The sequence below is a fragment of the Amblyomma maculatum genome, chromosome 5 (genome assembly GCF_055883805.1).
Source record: "Amblyomma maculatum isolate TAMU_Amacu chromosome 5, ASM5588380v1, whole genome shotgun sequence".
Taxonomy (NCBI): Eukaryota; Metazoa; Arthropoda; class Arachnida; order Ixodida; family Ixodidae; genus Amblyomma; species Amblyomma maculatum.
In genome coordinates, this window is record NC_139348.1 from 42866946 (window position 1) to 42888303 (window position 21358).

Consider the following 21358-nt stretch of genomic DNA (forward strand, 5'->3'; position numbering starts at 1 on the left):
GATGTCAGTTTTTAAAAAAATGGGTTCATTATGAGAGTACATATATCGGCAGCTTATCATTCGGAGCATTCAGGAAAATTCCGCAAACACAACGTGAAGAGGCACTTTATTTCACAGAAAAAAATCACTAATCTTGACTGCTTCATCCTCTGGGCAAAAATTAAAGAGCACTGCAGAATCTGCATTGGAGTAATGCGAAAGCACGGATGCTGCTGTTGGTTGCTTCTAGTTGCTTAATTCACTTATTGTTTGCCCATTTTAGTGTTTAGTACTTTCAAATTGTGTGCCAATCCCTTCCTATGCCCTTTTTTGGGTCTACTTCCGGTTGCATGATTTCACATCCTTGACGTCATATCCACACGGCACCCCTTTCTCGCTTTCCGCTTTCACTCCCACCTTCCTCTCTTCCCTTACTAGTGTGGTTCAGGTGTCCACTGAACAAGTGTGGCAGATACTGCGCTTTTCCTTTCCTGTGAACCAGTTATTCTAATTAATTACCTAATTAACTTCTTTGCATAATTGTTTTTCCTGCAGCAATATTACGTCACCCTCTGTCGATCGACACCACTCGTTAACCTCTATCACTTCTCAGTTGCTCACAACAGTTGCGGACACAGTCTCTGGACAGAAATCTCCGAACACAGCGTGGTAATGCTCTCGCATTAATAAAGCGGAAAACGCTGGTCTTGATCTGGTCCAGATTGTCTAGATGTGAAAGGCCGGTGCCCTCCATTTCACCGCAACAGCGCCGAATCAAATTGAACGCCGAAGCCAGCTCCGCAGTTGTGTATGGGTGCATTTCATCGAGATCACAGTGGTGGTCATCATCACTTGAATCGCCGTCCTCATGAGTGCCCGCTACTCCTGCCACAATGTCTTCGTCAGCCAAGATGGCCACGGCTTGAACGTCGCTGTCGACGTTGACAAAATTGTCAACTGTGATTTCAGGTGGGACGACACCTGGAAAACGTGAGAGATTGCGGAATGCCCCATGTAAGCATCCGTCTTAGTCCGAGGCTTCTGGGCAGTCACCTGCGGCCACTGCAAGACCTGCCTTGCGAAAACAATTGACCACTGTGTCCTGTTTTACGTCATTCCAGGCGCCAGTAATCATTTGAATGGCCCCCAGCAAGTCAATCTTCAGATCGGCTCCCATTCTAAGGTTAATCAGGAGCTGCTGAACAAGTCTCCTGTAGCCGACCCTAAATGCCTTTATAACGTCCTGATCAAGTGGCTGCAACCTCGCTATCGTGTTAGGGGGAAGAAATTTCAATTCTATATGATGTAGCTCGCACGTGGTGTGATGGGCCGAGCAGTTGTCGACGAGAAGGCAAACTCGGCGGCCTGACTTGCTTAACTTTGCGTCCCATGCCTGAAGCCATTCAGAAAAAATTTGACGCGTCACCCACGCTTTCCTGTAAAGCCATAGCATACTGGAAGCTGCTTGCAGTTCTTGAAACACCGAGGCGACATGCTTTTTCTAATCACGAATGGCTTTAACTTGCAAGATCCATCCATATTTGCCGCAAGCAAAACAGTGACGCTCACTTTGCTCTGTGACATGTGCTCCCTCGGAGGTCGAGCGTCTTGCCTGGCAACATCTGCCAAAAAAGGCCAGTCTCATCTGCATCAAAGATTTCTGCAGGAGAAAACTCTTTGGCGATCTTTGGCCACTCCTTGAAAAGGCACTGTTGCATTTCTTAGCTGCTGACGCTTTCACTCTCGCCTGAAATCGCTTTTCCCACTATGCTGTGGCGGCTTTTAAACCTGTGCAGCCACCCAGTTCTGCGGAAAAGTTTTCCTCGCCAAGAACAGTTGCGAACCATTTCGCCTTTTCCATTAACATGGGCTCATCTACGGGAATGTTTTTAGCGCGGACCTCCAGAAACCATGTGTAAAGGGCCTGCTCAACTTTCTCAAAAGCCGCAGGGCGCGTACAACACAGTCCGGAGCGACTTTGCTCATCTGCTTTGAGCTTAATGTCTTTGTTTCTTAGCAGCATGCTTAGAGTGCTCCTTGAAATGCCAAATGCATCTGCCACCGATGACTCCTCGCCCTCTTCGATGCTTCGTATGGCTGCCAACTTGGTTTCGAAATCTAAATTCTTCCGCTTTTTAACGTTCATAGCCGCCATAGCTTATGCGATGCCGCACGCTACCCGCCGCGAAACAAACAGAAATGCGCACTGCATAAAGCGTCCGACACATTAACGATGGGGCGGTGGTCTAACATTCTGTCTGTCACGCGCCGAGCTGGCCTGTCGGCGCATATGTAGTGCGTGCTGTGCTGCAGTGAAGACCGAAAAAGAGGAAGGAAAGAATGGGTACATGGGTACATCCTTGCGCTTCACTCTATCCCGTCGTTTCTCCTCGCACCAACGCCACGGCTGCATTGCTGCGTCTGCTTTTGGTCTGCTCCGTACCGGCCACCCGTCTCCAAAACGGTTCCCTCTCATTCTTTCTCGCTCATGGCTTGCAAACGTCACTTGCTGCCGCGCGGGTCACCGCAGATGCGTGCCTTTGGGGAAAGGGCGCGGCGCTGCTTTAGACCGGCCGTCGCTGAACCGGTTCTTTCTTGTTCCGCACGTAGCTTGAAAAGCGCCATGCAGTAAACGGCCGTGGGTGATGCGATCATCTTTGTGGATGGCGCGCCTTCCAATGCGTGGTGCGGAGTTCGGTATATTGAACACCAGTGAATTGAAGTTCGATATACGACGCAGCTTTCCTATACTTTTACATGGGATTTTCAAGGGGATATTCCATGAGTTTGATATAGTCAAAATTCGATATATCCGGGTTCAACCGTATGAGCATTGAAGGTCATCCTGCGTATGGGCTCCCGTTAGGTCCTTTTGACAAAACTGTTGAACATGTTCAAGCAAATTACAACAAGAACCATTGATACAAGATTCACGATATTTCAGATGCAACAGTTAAGGGTTTATTTGAACATCAGAAGCTTAGCTGTGATGTTTGTTCTCTGGCCACTCACTCACACAGGTGTTTGGTGTGAAAGCAATGGTGCACTGGGAATTTGTTCCTCCTGGACAGAAAGTTAATGAGGAACTTTACTTGGAGGTTTTTAAGATAACTGACAAAGTTAAAAAAAATAACCCTGCTGGAATTCTGAAGATCAGGTAACTGATGTTTCTATCGTTGCGATGCCTCGAAACGCACAGCTTCGTCTGTCTCCTAGTACCTGGCTTCCCTGAGAAAGACAGTTTTTTTCCAAACCCCATATTCATTGTGCCTCACTCTACTTTTTTTTTTTCTGAAAACATTGCAAGCAAAGACATTTTTCACTGTAAAGGGGGTGAAAACAGCTTCGCAGCATCATGCTTGATCAGTTCCAGAGATGCTTCAAACAGTGGGAAGGATAATTGGATAATTGTGTTGTTCCCAGTGAAGACACTTTCAAATGGATTGAATGTTTTTGAATGTAATGTAATGAATCAAATTTTTTTTCAAGGTGCCCTCCTGTGTATGTTTTGGCAAATGTTCGGTTTCATGCTGAAATTTTTATACCGATAAAGGCATGTCTAGACTGTGTGTGATCTAATCTTTGGTGATATTCCTTTTTTTGTCTTTGTTTTTCAAACAGGATGGCCTGACATATGACAGCATATCCAAAATGCGCTACTTGGACCAAGTAATCTCTGAGGCCCTTCGATACTACCCTGTTGTTGTCGGGTAAGCATTTGCTGCATGTTTAGTCTGCATTCAAAAACATTTTTACAGAATAACACGGTCGAGTCGGGACGTACTATTGAACTCTAAGGATCGCAAAATAGTTAATACATAAAACACGACAATGCGTATCTATAATCTAGAAGGGAGAAAACTTGGCTCACATGCTAGTGATATGCTTCTTGCAGTGGCTAGCTGCCTGTTTATGTGCTGGCAGCTCACCATGCATTAGGCGTTGCCAAGTTTAACATGCTTTTCACTGATGCCACTGCAGACGGTTTTTTGGAACTAGCAGTTGCCTATTATAAGGTGGCTAATCCCATTACCAGAACACCATAAATGGAAATAAAACTCACTCAAATTCAGGTACAGTTGCACTTCCTAATGTCTTCAGTAGTGCAGCATGATACACAAGGGCTGCCACTGGGCATTAGTTGGGTTGGCTTCACCATATGACTGCAGTGTATTGTTGAGGAATAAACTCAGTGCACTGAAGGCCATCACGCAGTTTCACAGCTCTGACGCTTAACATCGGGTGCAAAGGGTGGCGCTGCCGAGCCATCTGTGTACCGAAAAGGGTAGAAGGGAGCTATTGGCCCCGCAAGGCGGAGCTAAAGTATTGAAGAATAATTGAAATTTGAATTCGACATACAGCGCAGCTTTCAGTACTTCTGTGTGGGATCTTCAAGGGGATGATCTCTGTGTTTGACATAGCTATTAATTCAGAACAGCCAGGTTTTATGTATCCCATGGCTGCCAGTTCTGCTTCAGCCACATCTAGTATTGTGCTCCAAGCCAGAATTTCTGCTCCGTCTTGATAAACTAGCCAAACTTGTGTTAAGTTGCTTCATACTGCTTAAAAATGAATGCTGTGAACAGTGAAGCAAGAAGAAGAAATGGGCATGAACAGAGCGTGCATTCTGAAAACAGGATAACCGATGCTTACAAAGGGTAACAAATGGGAGTCCAATGGAAGGAAAGCATAGCAGGGGGCGGCTGAAAGTTAGGTGGGCGGATGAGGTTAAGAGGGGTCAAGTAGCTGTCGCTGGCACAGGACCGGGTTAGTTGGAGTAATATGGGAGAGGCCTTCTCCCTGCAGTGGGTATAATCTGGCTGATGATGATTATGATGAACAGGGACGATGTCAGGCCTCAAGATGGTTCAGAGCGGCTGGAGCAGAGCCTATGGATTGCCTCTGGGGTGATGTAAGTCAGGGCAGAGCTGATTCATCAATGATGCATCTGTCGTCTTTTATTACTACTGAACGTATCGACCTGTTTTAGCATAAAAAAAAGAAAAGTGCTACATAGCCAATGCCAAGTTTACCAAATGCAGCTGCGATGATGATGTTAATACAACTAGTGCCATCTTGCGGCGAGTGCGCCAATCCAAGCCGTAAACTAACTGTGACCTCTGAGTGCCGTGCCGCCGGAGCCGATCACGGAGTCATCCACATACTCCATCCTCCCCCTAGTGGGCCCTATTTTGGACCAGTCCGAGCGACCACCCCTTCTTGCTCCATGCCCCTTGAACGCCTACGCCTTGGTTTACTTTCTTTCGCACGTGTGACGACGTGACTTTTAGCGGTGTGCGTTGCGAGTTCTCCATCCGTCTGCATCATGCCGAAGCTTGGACAGAAACATTGGGTGCTTAGTATAAATGACAAGGTGGAGATTGTCCGTGCCATCGAGAGAGGGGCAAAAAATTTGTGCTGGCACGTGAGAGAAACTTGCTGCTAACTACTGTGTGTGGCATTTGGAATGCCAGAGTAAAGCTACCCGGCAGAGCTGCCGCGACTTCAAAGAGATGTCGAGTACGAGGATCAACATTTCCGGATGTGGAAGAGGCACTGGTGCGATGGCTGAGTCGAAAAACCAACCAGTTAGCGGACCTCTCCTCATTGAGAAAGCCCTGGTTTTCGCCTCGCAGTTCAACCATGACAACTTCGTGTGCAGCAATGGCAGCTAGCCAGATTCAAAGAAAGACACGGAATAAGCACGAAGACCGTAGCTGAAGAAGGTGCCCCGGCTGACACTGAAGGTGCAGAGGATTGGAGGAATGGCCAGCTTGAAGAAGTTTTGGAAGACTGTGCGCCTGACGACATATTCAACCTCGATGAGTCCGCACTTTTCTGCAAGCTGCTGCCGAATAGAACGCTTGCTTTCAAGGGAGAACCGTGCACCGGCGGCAAGCATACCAAGGACCGCATTTCAGTTGCATTCACATGCAGTATGTCTGGAAGCGAGAAGTTGCCACTTCTCGTCATTGGCAAGTCAGCCAAGCCAAGGTGCTTTAAAGGCGCCCCACTGCCATCAGGAGTCCTTTGTAGGAATAACACCAAGGCTTGGATGACTGGGAAGCTTTTTGAAGAGTACGTGCACTTCATTGACCGCCGTTTTGAGGCGAAAGGAAGAAATGCTGTTATCCTTGACAATGCATCGGCGCACGTTGCGGTGGATGGCCTCAAGGCACTGAAGCTGGTGTTTTTGCCACCAAACACCACAGCGACTGCCCAGCCCTCGGACCAGGGCATCATTAGAGCTGTCAAGCAGCTCTACAGGAAGAACCTACTGCGCACGATGCTGCTTGCACTGGAATGCGGCAAGGTGTACGCCATTGACCTGCTGGGTGCGATTCACCTGCTGGAAAACTCATGGTGCAGTAGGTCGAGTCTGCTACCGTGCAGAACTGTTTTAAGCACGCAGGTTTTCGTGAAGTGTGCGCGGCTGAGGTAGACGACGCAAGCGATATCACTGGCGTCCCGGACCAAACATGCGAGAATCAGCTGACCGGAGTACTTGAGAGGGAAGGTTCTTCAGAAGGCACAACCTTCTCTGAATTCAGGGACATCGACAACGAAGTGGAAACTTCGCCAGACATGTCGGATCAAGCCATCGTTGCCTCAGTGGTGGTGAAGGTGGCTCCAACTGACAGTGACGATGACACAGAAAGTGTGGAAGACCCGGGCCCAACAGTGGCAGAAGCTGCACGCGCTGTGAGTGTCATGCGGCTGTTCGCCGAAAAAAGAGGACTGGCCGAAAAGCTGGCTCGCGGCCTGAACGAGTTTGAAGCTGCTGTTGTCGCTGCTAGAGCACCGCAGCCTCAGACTAAGATTACCGACTTTTGCAGTGCAAAATAAAGGTTACATTTTTTTTTTTTTTCAACCTACTGCCCGTTTCCGCTTGTTTTTCGGCAGGTAAGTGGGTAATTTTATGCTACTCCTGTTAAGCCGTAGTACTGTTTAGTACGTACTTTTTCCGAGTTCCGGCCAACTACGGCTTAACGAGGTTTTATTGTAGCACTTGCTAACGGAAAAATGTTGCCAAAAACACTGTTCTTGAGAAGCACTGCCACACTTTTCGTCAGGTTTCAGACTATCTTTCCGAGGCATGGGCTATTGATTCATGCAGTCCCATCTGAAGTACTAGACATCATGATGAATTTCTTGGCTCACTTTGTTAAGCATCAAGTATATTCTGTCTTTTTGTGTCCAGAGCTCAAGCAGCTGCTGCAATTTGCTTGCTGAAGAAACTTTTGCTGCTCAACAAATTGGTGTGTCCTCTACACTTTAATGACTGACCAGTACATCTGCCAGTGGAGGACATTGTTCACTAGGGACAGAGCTCTATCAAATGTGTGGATGCCTGTGTGATCCACATTAGCAGGAGTGATCTGGTAGCACTTCTGAGTGACGAATGACATTCTCTGCATTGCCAGCCCATTGAAGGTGTTCCAACCGGCACCTCCAGTGTTGACAGCTATTGGGGATCCGTCTGTGAAAAACAGGGTCAGAATTAAGTATCCCCTGCTCCCTCCGCTTGTCTGTGCATTACTGTCCTTCCCACATTGGACTGCTGCCTGCAAACATGGTTTCAGGGAAAACAAAACACACCGCGAACAATCGGCCAACTCCTCGAATTGTGACCATCAGTGGCATCTACCAAGTGAAAGCGTACATGAAATGCTTTAAAAGTTTATGCAAAGTACCTTTGACGGTGGATTTGTTAGAGGCAGTAAAGAATTCATTTATCATTCATCTTGACTGTCACACGAGGTAGAGGTCAGTGAGAGACAGAAAAGTAAGCTGCCTGGCTGGACAGCGCAGTTTCCGATGAGAAAATGAAAGTTCTAGAAGAAAAAGAAAAGCTCTGCTTGCAAAGGTACCTAGGATCCTCCTAGGCAATGCTGGAGTGAGCCCCCAGAGCCTCATCAAAGCAGGGGTGGCAGGATAAAATGTAAATGGCATTGAATCCCACCACATTCCAAGGGCTGAGCAAATACAAGCCTTGCAGACATGAACAAAAAACGGCGGATTCAGGGAAATAATTTCAATACCTGTAAAAGCTGGGCAGTGTGTTTCAGTAGACACTGACAAAAATCAATGTGTAAAGTATACATTTAAGCCCCGCTACAACAAACGCCGCTTCAACAACATTTTTGCTTCACTGAAACATTTACTATTCCCCGTCATCACCATATAGACAAATGGAACAAAGTTCTTGCCACAGTGAACTGCTTTTTGGGGAGTTTTTTCGCTTCAACAAAATTCCGGCAAAGAAGGCTAGATTTGAAAATGCATTTAACAGCAAAATAAGGACGATTACCAATACAATCGAACCCGGATATATTGAACTCAAAGGGGATAGAGAAATAGTTCGATATATCGATAATTCAATATACAGCTTGAGATGCCGCTTATAATCGAGAAAAATGATACCATTTTTGTTGCATAATCAATCCACTCGCATAATGAACCCTTCCTCCACTTTTGCCACCGAGAATTTCAAAAACAAAAATTGCGTTAGTCGGTGGCGTGTCCTTTTGTTTCGGCCGTCACATCCACAGCTCATTTATTGCCAGCGCGCCAAGATGCTGCACAGTGATAACTTCGGTATGTTTATCTTTTGACGATAGTTTTAATGTTATCTCCTGCGTGGGTGGGAAGTGAAGTTGGCAGAGTGCCTATGATGGCTTGATTGCGCAAGCCTAGTTTGATTTATCACGCACACGTTTGTTGGGGCGGGCAGAGTCATCTGCCACAAATATCATTGGAAAGCATGATAGCAGCCAACGCCGTTTAAAGCGAACAATGCTAAAACTGGTGTCACGATCGCAGCTGACTGCATAATTTTGTTGATTCATACATGCAAGGGTGCACGACTCTCGCAAAAAAAAAATGCTGCTTCTTAACGTCCACAGCCGCCATAACTTATGGTACGCCGCACGTTAAGCACAACGACAAGGATGGGCGACTCTCGCAAGAAAGGGAAATCTTCCGCTTCTTAACGTCCGCACCCGCCACGCTACGCCGCACACTTAGCACGACAACACAAGGTGCACATCGCTTGTCTCCTGCTGCGCACAGAGGGTTCACAACACACACTGGAGAAAGCACCCGATGTTCTGTCTGCCACAGGTTGAGCTGGCTTGTTGGCATATGCGTAGTACATGCAGCTGCAAATCAAGACTGGAAGAGAGAAAGAAAGAATGGGCGCACGCTTGCACTTCACTTTATTGCGTTGTTGCCTCTCTGTCTCGAATGGCATGGCTGCATTGGCTGTGTCTGCTCCGTAGAGGCCGTACCCAAACCGGCTTCCTCTTGTTTCTTCACTCACATGGCTCGCAAACGTCACGTGCTGGCGCGCAGCAAACGATCTCTGCAGATGCGCATGCCTTTGAGGAAAGAGCATGGTGTCGAACTGTTCTCTCATTCCTTCTGTGCGTGGCTTGATAGCGTCACGCGGCAAACAGCCGAGGGTGATGCCGTCGTCTTTGGGGAGGCACACCTTCCAGCGTGTGGTGCGGAGTTCAATATATTAAACAACCGGTAAGGTGAAATTGTTGTTCGAGATACGAGTGCGCAGCTTTCCTATACAGTCGCGCCTCGTTAATATGGACACTTTGGTTTCCACCAAAACTGTCCATAAAGCGAGTCACCCATAATAGCGAGTTATGATTAAAAACAAAAAGGATTTTATTGAGAAAAAAATTGTAATTAATGACTAGTTTTGTACATGACGGTGGGCACTGGACTCAAAATTTCACAGAATACAGGCAATTCTGAGTGCATTATCCTCGTCATTGTTGTCTTCCAAAAATTGTAGTGCGTACAGTCTGAAGCGACTCGCGTACCATGACACCCGTGATGGTGGGCTTTGTGCTGATCGAACTTTCGAGCACGAACTCCTCACTGGCCAATAAATCAGCGTCCGATTCTCTACTCACCGCTACTTCCAAAATGGCCTTTTCACTAAGCAAAGTAGCAGCTAAGTAGCTGCTTGAGATTCTCCTAAGGCGAGGAAACAGCTGAGCTGTCGATACTAGTCCATCACGGCTTGGATTGACTGAGATGGCTTTTGCTGCCTGTATTCACAGATTTCTTCGCGCCTACGTTCAGCTCTGTTCTTTTGCGTTTAACTCCCGCCATGCCAAATAGACTCAAGTTGAGGGTTACAGGCTCCTGATGCTTTGCACTTTTTTGCCTAGTTAACCTTTCTGCCTTTCCGTTCTGATGTTTTCTTTTTGTGCCTTGTATTGTTTCCGTAAGGAAGCAAGGGAGTCAAGTTGGCAAGCTGCTATGCAGAGGGCTATCGAACATTCCATCTTCTTCGCGCTGTTTCTATGTGTTCTTATAGACAAGCGTCATGTTTGTAAACAAAGGTGGCGCTGCGATCGGCAGCAACATGGAGTGTAGGCAAAACGCAGCGTGCCTACACTGTGCCAAGCGACACTGCCTTTGGAACCAGTTCGCGCATGCGAATATTTTGAAGCGTAAGCTTCACTTCTGCGTAGAAATAGTTTGGTTTATGCCTGGAAAGTAGTTAAGCACTTTATCAGCCAATTACTGCTGGAATTACCTGGCGAAGAGCATTGCATTGGCCTCCTTTTCCGTGGCCTCAACGGTGCGCGGCTACGGTACGTAGGCGACTGCAGTGAGTGATTAAGTTAAACAAAAATGAGAAAGCGTAATGCATTAGAAAGACTAATAGTCAACACTGTTCAACTCCCTGGCCTATTCCTAGTGCATGCAAGGAGGCCAACGATATATGAATGACTGGAAGTGTGTTTTTCATATGACGACTCTTTTGGCTGGCTTTCGCTGCTTCAGGCACTTTCACTCTAAACAACAATATTATCGGCAACTATAGTGAGCTAAAAATCACATTTCTAGCTCACTGTACCGGCAACTTAAGTCATAGAATTTCATATTTAATAAGAACTCAATCTTATATAGTTCTTTGTAACATATTCGCCTAGTGCGCTGCGAACTTGTTTTAGCCTACTAGCAAAAAATATGTCTAACGTCTCTCTCATCTTACATACGTAGCCAAGATCATTCACAGGATAATATACACATGAAGGCCCATAGGAATGCTCTCATTTTGTTCTCTTTGCTCTATAGGAGACACGCATGAATGCAGATGCAACATTCTCCACGAAAGCTTGAAACGAAATTTGCTCAATCTCCTGACCTTTTTTTAAATATACTTCGAAAATTTTATTCAAATGCGCGTCATCTTATTCTGCTTATTTGCACCCCTCATAGCCGATTTCACTTTAGGACATTAAACTCCACGTATCATATATACTTAAATATCCTTCTCGATCAAAGCTAGGTTGTACGTGGATGTTTAATTCGTTCATCAGGAATTTAATTGATGATCTTCAAAAAGAAAATTTAAGATTATGAGAAATAACGCTGCGTGGCTGCCCACGCTTTCTAGAACTGGTGATAAAGAGTTACTCGTTGAAACTCACGAGAGTAAAAAAAAAGTGAAAAGCTACCTTCACAAGTCCGGGCCTGTAATTTCAGCAATATCGCGCTGGAGTGACTGCTCAAGGTAATTGCAGTTACCTTCGCAGCAGCTTTTGTGTCCTTTTCTGTGTGGACGTATGCATGGACAGTACTGCAGGTGAATAGAACTCACAGTGCAACTTCCCTGCGGAATCATACGCACACGGAATATCGCGTCTAAACAATTGTTATGACTTGATAGTGTATACAATAAAACGAGCACGAGCTGCATTTGTTCTTGCGCTATTTGTCGTGCCACCGAAAAGCTATAACGACAATCAAGGGTTGCAAACGACCTGACCTAGTTTCAGTGCAGAACTGCAACGCACGTTAGCCACAAAGGCAATCCATCACCGAAGAGTCTACTTGTCGCGCTCAACGCCGCTGCCCTTCGCTCTCATCTTTATTCGACCGCAATAAACATGTTGAAACAAGTGCCATTTTGTTTTTTGTGCCTTGTGGCACAATCAACCGCACCACAGCTTGCAGAAATATTGGGAATTATGCCCGAAAACACGGCAAGCGCCGCGCATCCAATGCAGACAGCCAGCGCCGCCGCATCTCCACTGACGTCACGGGCTGACGCTTGTCTATAAAACAAACACTGCAAGCTGAAGTACAGTTTAGAACGATGGCTAGCCGACTACGAAGAGCTCAGACCTTGTCAAGGCCGCATCGTTGACTCAAAACGAAGCCGACATGCGGACTGCCTGGTGTGCATAATGTGGCAGTTAGGCAGTGCAACAGGGAAGAAAACCAGGAGCATGAAGGGGAAGCGCCTCCAGGACGGGACGCCCGGTCCCGGTTGCATGTTCGTACGTCGCCTTTCTTTTGTCGCTCTACTTTGTTAAGATCTTAACTCTCACCGAAAAGCATTAACGGCTTTATGGAACACACATTGTGCTTTGGGAAAGAAAACTTCAGTTCCCACAACCACTGTAGGCACTTGTCTTCGTCATTTCTTTCTTACGCTTTTACCGGCCTCTTTGTTTACGTTCAGCCTCTCTGTTTACGGCGGCACTTCCGCTGCACCCAGAAATCTTCTGGTTCCCCCCTTTCGGGGTATTTCTTACACTGACCCTCGGTTTGCTGTGTACGTTCCTTTCCGCTCTTGCGCCCCCCCCACCCCCCCTTCTAAAACGGCGATATGCCCGCTTTGGCTCTTTCCAACCCCACAGGACTGGTTCAGGCATCCCGCTGTATCGGCTGTCGAGTAGGTTCGCGGGCGGCGCGCCCTTTAACTTGCGTTCAGACTCCTCTGCTTTTTTTCAAGCACTGTCCATATTAACGAGACAAAATTACATGGGCCCAAGTGGGCTGTGTGCATTCTTCCTCTGTCCATTGTTCAGACAGCGAGTTTCCATATTAATGAGGCATAAATACATTGAAAAGGTTTCGTCCCCAGAAAAACTGTCCATAATTCGGAACGTCCATGTTAACGGGGGTCATATTAACAGGGCACGACTGTACTTGTACTTGGGATTTTCAAAGGGATATTCTGTGAGTTTGATTTAACTAAAATTCGAATTATCCAGGTTCGACTGTATGTTTAGTCCTTTTGTCGGTGCTAATAAAAGTACATCGTTGTAATTATTCATTCCATTGTTGACTGGATGAATATGTAAAGATCACTAGTATAAATAAGAATGCATGTATACAGTGAACCCAGACATATTGTATTTTGGTTATATTGAACTCATGGAATGTCCCCATGAAAATCCCATTTAAAAGTATAGGAAAGCCGCGTCATATATCGAACTTAATTTCATCGGTCCTTCGATATATTGAACTCCGCACCACACACTGGAAAGTGTGCCTTCCCCAAAGACGGTCGCATCAGCCTCGGCCGTTTGCCACGTGACATTTTCAAGCCACGCGCGGAAGAAATGAGAGGGGACAGTTCGGTGACGGCTGGTCTGGGAAGCGCCGCGCCCATTGCCCAAAGGCGCGCGCATCTGCAATTATTGTTTCCCGCGCGCCAGCACATGATGTTTGCAAGCCAAGTGCGTAGGTGTGCCCATCCTTTTGCCGAGCTATCTCTCTCCTGCAGCACGCGCTACGCATGCGCCAGGCCAGCTCAGCCCGTTTTCAGACAGACATCGGACGCTTTCTCCAGCGTGGGTTGCAAACTCTCTGCGTGCGGTAGCTGACGTTGCTATGGCGCCTGCGGACGTTAAGAAGCGCCAGATCTCTCTCTTTTTTTCTGTTTTTTTGTCATACCGTTGCGCTGTATGCGTGGCGTAGCGTAAGATATGGCAGCTGCGAACGTTAAGAAGTAGCAGTTTTTTTTTTTTTTGCGGGAGTTGTTTATTCTTGCATGTACGAATCAATGAAAGCACGCTGTCAGTTGCGATCATGACACCAGCTTTTAGCATTTTTCGCTTCAAACGGCATTTGCAGCTATCACGCTTTCCAATGACATTGTGGCAGTGGACTACACCCGCCCCAAGTGCGGCGTGATAAATCGAACCAGGCTTGATACAAGCCTTCACGGGCACTTTGCCAAGTTCGCTCCCTGCCAACACTGAAAATTTGACCCGCATCGTGCGTCGTGAACTGGAAGTGCTCGCTCCTGCTGCATCCGACCCGCCCTCCTCGGACAGCAACCTAGCGGCGATATCCCTCATTCAAGCCGTTGTTCGTCAAGAGGTTGCCAACTTGGGCGTCCCCTATAGCCACACCGTGGAACACCAAAGTTCGAGCCCCGTCCCTCCCATGGTCACCACCGCTACGCCCCGCAACACCTACATGCCACGCTACCGATACCGCAATCCTGATGAGTGGTGCACCCCTGACGACAGGCCGATCTGTTTCACATGCTCTCGTATTGGCCACATCTCTCGCCACTGCCGCAGCCGCTGGACATCACCACCTCGACGTTTTCCTTACGTTGACCACTACTCTGATTACGGTCACCGCCGTTTCACGCCTCGTTATGAGCCGTCCCGCACCGATACCACTCCGCCTCCTCCTGTGTCCAGTCGCTCTCCTTTCCCGCCAACCCGCCGTTCCCGTTCACCTCTTCCTAGCCGCAGTTCCTCGCCGTCCTCTGCCAGCCGCTTCACGGGAAACTAGCCAATGCAGCTCCCGGAGGTGACGCTGCATTGGTACTTCGACCTGGAAATCCTCTATTGCCCATTTCTTTGACCTGTAACCTCCTCTCCCTGTTCGTGGATGGTGTTCCTGTCTCTGCCCTCATTGACACTGCTGACCAAGTCTCGATCATGAGCTCATCGTTTTGCTGCCGGCTCAAGAAAGTACAGACCCCCGCCGCATCGCCCACCGTTCGTCGTGCCGATGGCAGTACTGCTGCCGTCACTGGGCTGTGCACTGCCCGAGTCACCCTTGCCGGTCACCACACCCCTGTTTTGTTCACCATCCTCAACCAGTGCCCTCACAATGTGATCCTCGGCCTTGACTTCTTAAAGGCCCACTCTGCCCTTATCAACTGCTCCAGCGGCCTTCTTCGTTTGGACCTACCTGTTTGCTCAGAACATCCTCCATCTACCTTCTCCATCTCCAGCGGCCTTCGCTCCACCGAGTTCGCCCGCCTGCCCCCTGACTCTGCTGTTTGCCTACCTCTGTCACCTTTCCCGCCTGTGCCTGACGGTGACTATGTTGCTTGCCCTATCACCGAGGTCTTTCTTGACCGCAACGTCGTTCTTCCTCATGTCATCGTACGCGTTACACAGGACAGCACCTACCTTCCTATCCTGAACTTCAGTCTGTCACCCCAAGTCCTCCCCGAAGGAATATCCCTTGCTACCTTGTCCCCTCTCACAGACTGCACCATTTGTGCACTCACTCCTGGCCCACATTCAAGCGTCCTTCCAACACCCGTACTCCCTACCACAATTACTGACCCTATTTCCGCAATGATTGCCTCTGACCTCAGCCCCGAACACGCTCAGGACCTGCACAACCTTTAGTTATCCTTCTCCGACATTTTTGACTTTGCTGCCGGTTCTCTGGGCCAAACATCAGTGGTGACTCACCGCATTGACACCGGCGATGCAAAACCTGTACATCAGAGGCCTTATCGTGTGTCCCTTTCTGAGCGCCAAGTCATCCAGCAGGAGGTCAACAAGATGTTGGGCAACAATATCATCGAACCTTCGAACAGCCCCTGGGCATCTCCTGTCGTGCTCGTTAGAAAGAAAGACAACAGTTTGGCGCTTTTGCGTCGACTATCGACATCTGAACAAGATTACAAGGAAAGATGTTTACCTGCTGCCGCAAATAGACGATGCCTTGGACATGGAGCCCGCTACTTTTCCTCCATCGACCTTCGTAGTGGCTACTGGCAGATCTCTGTCGACGAACAAGACCGCGAGAAGACGGACTTTACCAATTTAAGGTTATGCCTTTTGGACTTTGCAACGCCCCTGCTACGTTTGAACGAATGATGGACTCCTTACTCCGCGGCTTCAAATGGACGACTTGTCTATGTTACTTGGATGACGTGATTGTCTTCTCGCCCTCGTTCAAAAGCCATCTTCGTCGCCTTTCTTCCATCTTGGCACTTTTCCGCCGTGCCGGACTTCAGCTGAACTCAAAGAAGTGCAGTTTTGGTCGCCGCGAACTTTTGGTGAATGCCACCGGCGTGCAACTCAATCCCGACAAAGTTTGCGCTGTCAGTGCTTTTCCATCTCCCCGTTCACCCCGTGATGTCTGCAGCTTTATAGGACTCTGCTCTTATTTTCGCCGGTTCGTCCCAAACTTTGCCGCTGTTGCTCATCCTCTCACCAATCTGCTGAAGAAAGGCATTCCTTTCTCGTGGGGACCAGAGCAGGCTAACGCGTTCTCCACCCTCATCGCTGTTCTCACCGATCCTCCTGTGTTGTCCCATTTCAGCCCGTCTGCCCCGACGGAACTTCGCACCGACGCCAGTGGCCACGGGATTGGTGCCATTCTTGCACAGCGACAATGCGGCCAACACTATGTGATTGCCTACGCCAGTCGTCTCCTGTCATTAGCGGAACAGAACTATTCTATTACGGAACGGGAGTGCCTGGCTCTCGTTTGGGCCATTGGAAAATTCAGACCCTACTTGTTTGGCCGACCCTTCACTGTAATTACCGATCACCATGCCTTATGTTGGCTCTCTTCCCTCAAGGATCCTGCTGACCGCCTCGGCCGCTAGGCACTGCGCTTGCAGGAGTATACATTTTCCGTTATATACAAATCCAGTCGGCTCCACCAGGATGCAGATTGCCTGTCCCGTTATCCCGTCGATCCCCCTTCCTCTACTGACCATGAGTTGGACCCCTGTGTCTTCTCTATATCGGACTTTTCCCACATAGCCGACGAACAGCGCTTGGACCCAACCCTCAGTTCTCTTATCGACCGCCTCCGCACACACAGCCGTGACTCTTCCCTCGCCCTGTTCTTCCTTCATGGGAATACGCTATACCGCCGCAACATGCGACCTGATGGCGCTGAGCACTTGGTCGTTCTCCAACACCTACGCTCTGCCATTCTCAAACAAATGCACGACGCCCCTACAGCTGGTCATCTTGGCCTCTCACGCACATACGACCGCGTGTGCCGGCGTTTCTTCTGGCCTGGACTTTACCGCTCTGTCCAACGTTATGTAGCCTCTTGCGACCTCTGTCAACGCCGGAAGAAACCCCCTGTGCTACCACCTGGACACCTGCAGCCGATTGCTATCCCGACTAAGCCATTTTCTCGTGTTGGCCTTGACCTTCTAGGACCCTTCTCCGAGTCCTTGTCAGGAAACAAATGGATCGCTGTGGCCACCAATTATGCCACGCGGTACGTGATCACTCGCGCCATTCCAACCAGCTGCGCCACAGATGTTGCTGACTTCCTTTGCACAACGTCATACATCACCATGGTGCTCCCCGTCAACTACTTACCGACCATGGCCGCTGTTTCCTTTCCCGAGTTGTTGAGGAAATACTTCATTCTTGCTCCGTTCCACACGTTCACCACTGCGAATCACCCTCAGACGAACGGCCTTACGGAGCGTATTAACCGCACACTCACCGACATGCTCGTAATGTACGTATCCGACAGTCATCGCGACTGGGATATTAGTCTGCCATTTGTCACCTTTGCATATAACTCTTCGCGTCATGACACTGCTGGGTACTCTCCATTCTATCTTCTCTTCGGAAGGGACCCCTTACTGCCCTTCGACACTTTGCTTCCCGCTGCTGGCCCCGTCACAACCTATGCCCGCGATACCATCGCCTGAGCCGACGCTACTCGCCAGGTTGCTTGTCACAATCTCACCATCTCTCAAGAAGCTCAAAAACGCCGTTACGACGCTCACCACTGCGATGTGCACTATCGTCCCGGATCTCTGGTGTTGCTCTGGCCTCCGTGCCGTCGTGTGAAGTTGTGTCAAAAACTTCTGCCCCACTACACAGGTCCTTACCGTGTACTGTGCCCAGTGACCGACGTGACCTATGAGATTGCACCGCTCCACCCAAAGTCACCGACTGCTACACCCACTTCCGAAATCGTACATGTCACCCGCCTCAAGCCATACTACTCCACCTCCACACCGCACGCCTAATACGCACCGGGACGCTGCCTTTTGCCGAGGGGGTAGTGTTACCGGGAAACGCGGGACCAAAGTGATGTGCTCACTGACAAAGACGACGACCAAGGAACGCGGGCATGACGAAGCGTTGAGAAAGAGGACGACGCTGACAGAGCGAATACTGCACGGCTACTGAAGTCTTAGCGTCGAGTTCAGCTCATCGCAGTGCCGTTACATTAAGTACATCCCCGCAATAATATATTGAACTATTTCGCGATCCCCTTTGAGTTCGATATATCTGTATTCTACTGTAGTACTGCTTTTTTGTGTAATGCAGCATGAAGTGATGGCCAAAGAAAGCCAACTGTAAGGTATTAGCCATGATCTTATTTGTTTATAGTTTAATTATGGTTTAAAATTTGCTCCTTTTGCAGGCTATGTGTCACTAGATATAATGCAGAGCTCCTCCAAACGGCTCCAAATTTCTCTGTTACGGTGTTCCCTAGTGCTCCAAAGTTCACTTTTATTGCCCTAGAAATCGTTCCAAATTGCAGTAACTTCATACTCTAGCAGAGTAGAATCATACATATATACATAGTGGGACTCAAGTGCATGTGTTTGTGGAATTCGAGGTTGTGAACTGCAGAAATCTTCTAATTCATGTGCTTCCCATGACAGGTTCATCACCAGGAAGTGTGAGCAGGAGTATGAATACAAGAACATCAAGATTCCCAGTGGGATGTCGGTCTTGATTCCTGCGTACCAGTTGCACCATGACCCTGCCCTGTGGAATGACCCTGAAGCATTCATTCCTGAAAGGCAGGTTACCTATGCATGTGTAATTAGTTCATCTTTATGCATAGCTTTATTCTGTTGTCTGTAGCAGTATGTAGCAAAAGCATTCCTTCTCAGTAAAAGCAGCTCTCAGTTGTTTCGATTCACCGAAATTTTATTTCAGTTATGTGGATTTCCAATTCCTTTGCTCATTTCATCGAATTAACTGTCTCAGCAGGTTCTCTTATTTTTTGGCTATCAAATGATGGGAGATTAGAAATTCCACCTGTTTTCTTTAGTAAAAGAAAGGTTACAAATTGAGATTGCACCAAAATAATATCTGATCGGTCAACATTTCTCTACATATTCGCCACCAGCGTCGCCACCAGCGTGTATTTTCTTTTGTGACATGCTTGAGGAGCAATTTTTTCTGACTCGCAATGCAGTGCTCCTAGCAGCAGTGATCTCATTTTTTTCGCTACACCTTTCCAGGAAGGAACTGTCTCGTATCAGAAGAGACGTGGCTTAGGGATTAGATGGTGGCTTCAAAATACAGCATTGTAGTGCGAAGTGAACGATGTACTGAGTGATTGTGATACAGTGTAACCTCAATAGAACGAAGTTCGCGACGCAACAAACTTTTTTTGTTTCAGTTTCTTGCTTCCATTGAAATGCATCTGTTTTTTTCCCTCGATTTAACGAAGTGGTTTCGCACCGGAGTTTCGATGCAACAAAGTTTTGGCGAGCAAAGAAAAACTATTTTGGAAAAACTCCGCCACTTTGTAAAGTAAATTCAAATTTTATTTTGTAAAAACGTGTTTGTAGAGGAGAATGTTTCCCCACTTCGGCGCCCCGGGCGCACAGACGTGTAAACAGTGCCCCCTCTGACGTTTCCACGTCTTGAGCAACCTTGTCAATCCAATCCAATCCAAGCCTAGAGCGTCTCGTTGTCGTTGGCACGGGAAGGCACGCTGGGGCAGTCATTTCCTTCTCTGATCGTGGTGCTCTTTTGTGCAACAATGAGTGGTGCGTCCCGGAAGAGAAAAGTGCTTTCTCTTGATCTTAAAGTCAAAATGATCAAGGAAGTAGCCACCGGCGAGAAGAAAAAGAAAGTGGCGGACAGGTATGATACATCTCTGAGTACCCTTTCAACCATTTTAAAGGCGAAGGACAGCATAATGTGCGCTGTCAGCGACAGCGGCCTGAGTGTGAAAAGGAAGAGGCTGAAAGCAGCTACGTATGGCGACGTGGAGAAAGCCACATTCACGTGGTTCATGGAAATGCGCGCTAAGAACATGCCTCTGAGTGGCGCCATATTTCAGCAGAAAGCCCTGGACTTTGCAAGTGTCCTTGGGTGCGATGAATTTAAGGCTAGCAGCGGGTGGCTACAACGTTTCAAAGAGCGCCACAATATCGTTGGCAAAGCAATCAGCGGTGAAAGTGCGGAGGCGAATGCCATTGGAGCTGCTGATTGGCTTCGTGACCGCGTTCCAGACATTCTCGCCCGCTATGACATCGCGGACATTTATAACGCCGATGAAACGACTTTATTCTATCGCCTTTCGCCGAAGAGGACCCTGGCTCTGAAAAATGAACGTTGCCATGGCGGCAAACAGAGCAAGCAATGTCTGACAGTGTTGCTATGTGCAAACATGGACAGAACGGATAAACGCAAGCCACTAGTTATCGGAGTTAGTGGAAGACCACGTTGTTTCGCTGGAAGGGTGATGCCCGTCAAGTATACGTCAGCAACACAAAGGCGTGGATGACACAAGCCCTGTTCAGCGACTGGCTTAAAGAGCTGGATGAGGAAATGGGCCAGCAGAAGAGAAAAATCTGCCTTCTCCTGGACAACTGTTCAGTGCATCATGATGACGTGGAGCTGTCAAACGTCGACTTGGAATTTTTTCCTGCAAGTTGCACATCTCTAATCCAGCCATTGGATCAAGTTGTAATGAACAGCGTAAAGTGTGCTTACAAGAAGCGCATGATCGAGAGAATTTTGCTCAGCATGCGCTTTAAACGGGACACCAAGATTGACGTGTTTATGGGCATTGAAATGCTATCTGCGTCCTGGCAGTCTACGAGCAAGGACACTATAGTAAACTGCTTTAGAAAGGCTGGCATAAAAGCTGTGTGCGACTCTTTGGATGTGGCAGACAACGATGAAGCGAGCGAAGGAAAGATGCCTGCACAGTCAGATTTCGCTGATGCGTGGCAACAGCTGAGCGACGAAGGCGGCGTTCCCGAGGATGTAAGCCTTACAGACTTCATCACCAGTGATGAAAATGCTGTCACAACAGAACTGGATGACACCGCAATAATCGAAAGAGTTCAAGAAAAAAAACGTTGTAGAGGACGGTGATGACATCGACCAAGGCACTGAGGAGGCAACGCAGGCGCCTACAGCAACAGAAGTGCTCAATGCTATAGACATTTTGCGGAGGCATGCCGGCGCGCAAGAGCACGAACAAGCATTGGTAGCGGTAGCCACCTATGAACGCCTCATTACGCCGACGCTCATGAGCAAACGTCAGGCAAAAATAACTGACTTCATGAAGTGATTTGATGCAGTCATGAAGTCAGTTGCCT

The 21358-nt window shown here is 48.2% G+C and overlaps 1 protein-coding gene across 1 annotated transcript in view; it reads left to right on the top strand.

Annotated features, from left to right (window-relative positions):
* LOC146188185 (cytochrome P450 3A11-like) overlaps positions 1–21358 on the top strand; it is a 123997-nt gene that overhangs the window by 63849 nt on the left and 38790 nt on the right. The window contains exons 11-12 of the mRNA XM_084603666.1: positions 3601–3689; positions 18671–18811. Coding sequence (XP_084459792.1) covers positions 3601–3689; positions 18671–18811 — 230 coding nt within the window. The remainder of the gene's footprint in view (positions 1–3600; positions 3690–18670; positions 18812–21358) is intronic.